This window comes from Ctenopharyngodon idella, chromosome 3 (genome assembly GCF_019924925.1).
Source record: "Ctenopharyngodon idella isolate HZGC_01 chromosome 3, HZGC01, whole genome shotgun sequence".
NCBI classification, from domain to species: Eukaryota; Metazoa; Chordata; class Actinopteri; order Cypriniformes; family Xenocyprididae; genus Ctenopharyngodon; species Ctenopharyngodon idella.
The window spans coordinates 3,751,058-3,757,057 of NC_067222.1; the positions used below are offsets into that span (position 1 = coordinate 3,751,058).

The 6,000-nt window shown below is 36.6% G+C and overlaps 1 protein-coding gene across 1 annotated transcript in view; it reads right to left on the reverse strand.

Annotated features, from left to right (window-relative positions):
• LOC127508498 (uncharacterized) overlaps nt 1-2,550 on the reverse strand; it is a 107,200-nt gene extending 104,650 nt beyond the window's left edge. Inside the window, exons 1-3 of the mRNA XM_051886531.1 lie at nt 2,437-2,550; nt 2,245-2,340; nt 2,038-2,130 (exon numbers count right to left, since the gene is read on the reverse strand). Coding sequence (XP_051742491.1) covers nt 2,038-2,130; nt 2,245-2,281 — 130 coding nt within the window. The 5' untranslated portion in view covers nt 2,282-2,340; nt 2,437-2,550. The remainder of the gene's footprint in view (nt 1-2,037; nt 2,131-2,244; nt 2,341-2,436) is intronic.
• Between the last annotated feature and the right edge of the window lie 3,450 nt (nt 2,551-6,000).

Below are 6,000 nucleotides of genomic sequence, written 5' to 3' on the forward strand. Positions count from 1 at the left end.
ACATTTTAGGGCAACTTTAAAATTTTGGCTTGCCAATTTGCATTGCCAAACAAGCATTATTTTTTTCAATTACTTTATACACCCAAAGGGGCAACTATCCTGGAGATACAAACATTAAAATAAAAAATAAAAGTCATGTTTTTAAAAAACATCATGGGAAACACTTTATAATAACTGCATGCTATGAAGCATTAGTTAAGCATTAGTAAATAGTCAATTCATCATTTATAAAGCATTGATAGACATTAATAAACAGTTTAAAAATTCAGCTATAAATGCTTTGTTCTTAATTTATAAGCATATCTATAATGTGTTTAATAATTGTATTTTCATACTTTATTAATGATCAATTTATCATTTCTAAATTAAGTATTACATTATTTACAAACCAGTTATTTAGGAGTTGTCAGTGGTTCATAAGATCATTTAAGAAGTGTAAGTAAATTATTAATAAACTATTTAAACATACATTTATACATCTTATTTAGACATATAGAAATAGTTACTCAGTGTGTCAATAAATGCTTTATTAACACGTATATCAAACATCAAACAGGTTCTCCCCACTCAGTGACGCACCCACTGAGAATCCTGTTGAAAGTGCCCTAGTTATTGGTGATTCTATTACATGGAACGTGAAAATAGAGACACCAGCCACCATAGTCACATGTTTGCCGGGAGCCAGAGCACCTGACATCAAAGCAAATTTAAAAGTGCTGGCTAATGCTAATCGTAAATACACTAAGATTATTATTCACGTCGGCACTAATTATGTCCGACTTCGCCAGTCGGAGAGCACTAAAATTAACAATAAAGAGGTGTGTGAACTCGCAAGTACGATGTCAGACACTGTCATTTGTTCTGGACCCCTTCCTGTTTGTCGGAGTGATGAGATACTTAGCAGACTATCATCACTATTTACTGCAATTCATATAGTTACAAAACATTTAGAAGTGGTCAGTTAACTATTTTTGTGAGCTCATCTGAAGTGAGGACTATTTATGCCTCGTAAAGCTTTTACAAAGGAGATTTAAAGGCTCAGTTTTCTTCTGCACTGCTGTTCTCTAATGTTTTAAAGTTAGAACTGAGGTAGTTTTGACACTGTGAAATATTTTATTATATTATTATTGTTTTATAAAAAAAAAAAATATGTTGTATTTTGGCACTGCTGTAATCCAGTGTTGGCACTGGTAAATTTTTATTCAGCAATGTTTACACTTTACAGAAATTTATTTTTATATCAGATTGCAGAGGCTTAGTTTAATTTTACTGCACTGTTATGTTTTCTGGAGGTGTACAGGAATGTTTATTTTCTGTGACATTGCAGAGGTTTATTTTTAATTTTATATCAAGTTACCAGTTGTAGAGTTTCATTTTTTGCATCTTGAAATAAATATTTCTATGTTTTGTATCACTCTGTTGTGTTTGCTTCCTTTTTCTGTTTAGAAGATAACTGAGACTTTAAATCTCCTTTATAAACGCTTTACGAGGCATAAATAGTTCTCACTAGTTAACTGACAACTACTAAATGTTTTATAACTACCTGAATTAATCATGAATAACAGTAGGAATATGTGTAATAATAATAAATTAATTTTCTGATCTCTCTTTATGGTCTTGCCCTTTTTAGGGCTAGTATGAAATGTAACTTTTGAATGAACTTATATGAGTTTGCATTATAAATGTATTCATAAATATTGTTTATCACTTATTTTTTATCAGAATGTGTTACAAAGGATGTTTATTGTATGTTGTTAGAGAATAAAATGTTTTAAAATAGTTTAAAATGTTATAAAAGGCACTGCTAAACAAGAATTCTGTTTTCAATGAATTTATACACTTAAAGTGGCAATTTATCCTGGGGGATACAAACATAAATTGATTTTAAAATCAAAATTAAAAGTCATATTTTGAAAAAAAAATGATCAAGTTGTATTATTTGTGTCCTAATAAGATGGAAAATAGCATTAAATTAATTTTCTGATGTCTCTTTATGGTCTTGCCATTTTTAGGGTAAAAAAGCTAAAACATATCTACCTTGCAGATACTTTAAACAGGGCAACGCCCAAATCAGCATAACAGGCCTCAGAATATAAAGAGCACAGCAAGTGACGGTCTCATTCAGATACCCTAAAACAGAATATTAAATGATGGGCATTAGATGATATATCACAAAAAACTGTGTTAAAGTGTTAAATATCCCCCTCATGAGAGAATACACAAACACTGAACTACTATACTCACCTTCAGTAAGACCCCAGAAAATGAAGGCAAAGAACATACAGATGTTTGGACAAAAGACAAGAGAAACCTGAAGATTCCAGATTGTGCTGCTGGTGACTGGAGGGAAGATGCAGAATAATCAGTTAAATGAGCAAGACACTGCCAAATACACAGTTAATCACAAGAAATAATATGATTTCCTTCCAACCACACCTGTGTTTTTTGATCTGCAATAGATCAGACAGCTGAGCAGAAGAACAGCTCCAGATCCAGTAGCAATACAGAGAATCAGCACAATTATGTGCAAAGTAGAGAAACCTGAGAAATACAAACATCTACATTATATTTATATCAGGACTGAATTGACTTATTATACAGCCATTGTTTCTCACAGAGAAATAATTAGAAAGAATTAAGGATTGTTCACCCAAAAATGAAAATTACCCCATGATTTACTCACCCTCAAGCCATAGGTGTATATGACTTTCTTCTTTCAGAGGAATACAATTGAAGTTATATCAAATAATGTCCTGGCTCTTCCAAGCTTTATAATGGAGGATGTGATTTTGAAGCCCAAAAAAGTGTAACCATCCATCATAAAATATATCCACAAGGCTTCGGAGGTTTAATAAAGGCCTTCTGAAGCGAAGCGGTGCATGTGTGTAAGAAAAATATCCATATTTAAAACTTTAAAACTAAAATAATTAGCTTCCGGCAGACGGCCGTACCCCAAAAGAGTAACCCCTGACGCGATGTAGGAGTAGCGTAAGCTTTGACGCCTCCCGCTGTTCAAACAAATAGGGCTGGGCAACAAACTCAAGCTCCTCTTCTCTTATATCGAAATCTCCCAACATGTCTCTTTAAAAATTCTTATTTAGGCTTCTAATTCGTGACCGGTGTTTTGTTTTGCTCTCTCCTCTGCTCTTCCGCGTTCGTCAATACGTCATGCGTCAGGTCAGAGTTCACTCTTTCGCCGTAAATCAGTGTGTACGGCTGTCTGTCAGAAGCTTATTTTAGTTTTAAATATGGATATTTTTTCTTACACAATTGCATTGCTTCACTTCAGAAGGCCTTTATTAACCCCCGGAGCCATGTGGATATCTTTTATGATGGATGGTTGCACTTTTTTGGGCTTCAAAATCTCATCCTCTATTTACTGCCATAATAAAGCTTGAAAGAGCCAACACATTAATTAATATAACTCAGATTGTATATGTCTGAAAGAAGAAAGTCATGCACTATATTGGCAAAAGTTTTGGGACGTCTGCCTATGCACATGAACTTTCATGACATCCTATTCTTAATCCATAGAGTTTAATATGGAGTTGGCCCACCCTTTGTAGCTATAACAGCTTCTGGGGAGGCTTTCCACAAGGTTTAGGAGTGTGTCTATGGGAATTTTTGACCATTCTTCTAGAAGCTCAATTATGAGGTCAGGCACTGATGTTGGACGAGAAGGCCTGGCTCGCAGTCTCCGCTCTAATTCATCCCAAAAGTGTTCTATCGGGTTGAGGTCAGGACTCTGTGCAGGCCAGTCAAGCTCCTCCACACCAAACTTGCTCATCCATGTCTTTATGGATCTTGCTTTGTGCACTGGTGCACACTCATGTTGGAACAAGAAGGGGCCATCCCCAAAGTGTTCCCACAAAGTTGGGAGCATGAAATTGTCCAAAATGTCTTGCATGCTGAAGCATTAAAAGTTCCTTTCACTGGAACTAAGGGGCCAAGCCCAACCCCTGAAAAACAACCCCACACTATAATCCCCCCTCCACCAAACTTTACACTTGGCACAATGCAGTCAGGTGAGTACCGTTCTCCTGGCAACCGCCAAACCCAGATTTGTCCATCGGATTGCCAGACAGAGAAGCGTGATTCGTCACTCCAGAGAACACATCTCCACTGCTCTAGAGTCCAGTGGTGGCGTGCTTTACACCACTGCATCTGACTCTTTGCATTGCACTTGGTGATGTAAGGCTTGAATGCAACTGCTTGGCCATGGAAACCCATTCCATGAAGCTCTCTATGCAATGTTCTTGAGCTAATCTGAAGGCCACACAAAGTTTGGAGGTCTGTAGCTATTGACTCTGCAGAAAGTTGCCGACTTCTGCGCATTGTGTACGCACTGACCCTGCTCTGTGATTTTACATGGCCTACCACTTTGTGGATGAGTTGCTGTTGTTCCCAATTGCTTCCACTTTGTCATAATACCACTAACAGTTAACTGCAAGCTCACAATAGGCTTGTTCGAGAAGTGCCTCGCCTGAAATTTAGACAAGAGTAGGTGGCTGCAGGGAGGGGAGGAGTGAAAAAAGTAACGCCACGTGGGACAGTTCTCTCTTCTCGTAGTGGATCAAACACCTACGAGATCAAAGGCGGATATCACAGGATTCACACTCATGTGTTATGTTGCTAATAAACTGGATGTAATTTCAGTTCTGTTGCTTTTATATGAAAATATGAACAAGACACCCAAAGTACTTATTTCTTTAATTCCATCCAAAAGATGTGTTTTCCCTCAATTTTTAGTTTAATATAGACCTATTTTAGCATTAGCACCAATAAGCATTAAACTCTGTCGTCAGCAAGTCGTTTCCCATTTTGCTTTTGATCAGCGTAGTCGGTGGAGAGCAACTGCACCTGACTGCGGAATCCAACACGGCCGCCTCGTCGTTGTGAGAGTTTTTTGGCACATGTCAGCATGACATCCGAGCAAGGCAGCCCACACTTAGACATTTCTAACTGGCATGCATTTCATGATGATCAGCGGTGATCGGTATTGAGAAGATTTTGTGAATCTCAAACAAGCCTAATAGCACACAGAAAGTCAAACCTAATAAGTTAAGCCAACTCATTACATTTGAGGGAACAAATTACCTTAATTCATGTTTAGAAACCAATATGAATACTAGGATTGGGTATGGTTTGGGTTTATGATAATGGTGCCAAATCAATACTTTTAAAACAATACTTAAAAAAAAAGAGCCAAAAAAATGATGGTTGATGACATTAAAGAACAGCTTTTTCATTGAAAAAATATGTAAATTGAACAATATATTAAAAGTTTAAAGTATACTTAAATATATAAATATAAGTAAATACAAAACACAACAAATTTATATAAATTCACAATAAAACCTAAGCCACCTAACCTAACTACAATAATTTAACACTAAATAACAGTTACACTACTAATAACAGCAAAGTAATCAGTATTCTTGGCATGCTATACAAACCAGCTTGAAATTTCAGCAATTATTTTGCAGAAATATGCAAGTAGGGCTTGCTGCATCCTGCGGTGGACATCCAATTCCCAATACATCACCTTGTGACTCCCCAACCCTGTGTTGCCCTGGAAAACTAATTTTGTTGTATGTAGGTTTCTGATTGTAAGGGATTTTGGGCATATGGGTTGGTTTTTGAGTGTGTTAGTTTTGAGTGTTGTAAGGCTAGGTTTTAGGTGAGGTTTCAGTGTAGTTTGTCATAAAAAGACAAATATGAGAAGTAAATGATAAAGAATTAGGAAGTGATGATTAAGTCTTCTCGATGCTCAAAGTTAATGAGGAATGCAATTTTTTCCCCCAAACCACTTCACCAGAAATCCCGCTCTGATTGACATGACCAATAAAAGAAAAATAAAAGAATCGGCTGCAGGGAGGCATGGGCCTGGCTTCTGACATCATACTTGGATGTGGACCGGGTTGGATGTCCACCGCAGGCTTCAGAGAGTCCTACTTTCATATTTCTGCAAAAGAATTGCTACAATTTGAAGATGGTTTG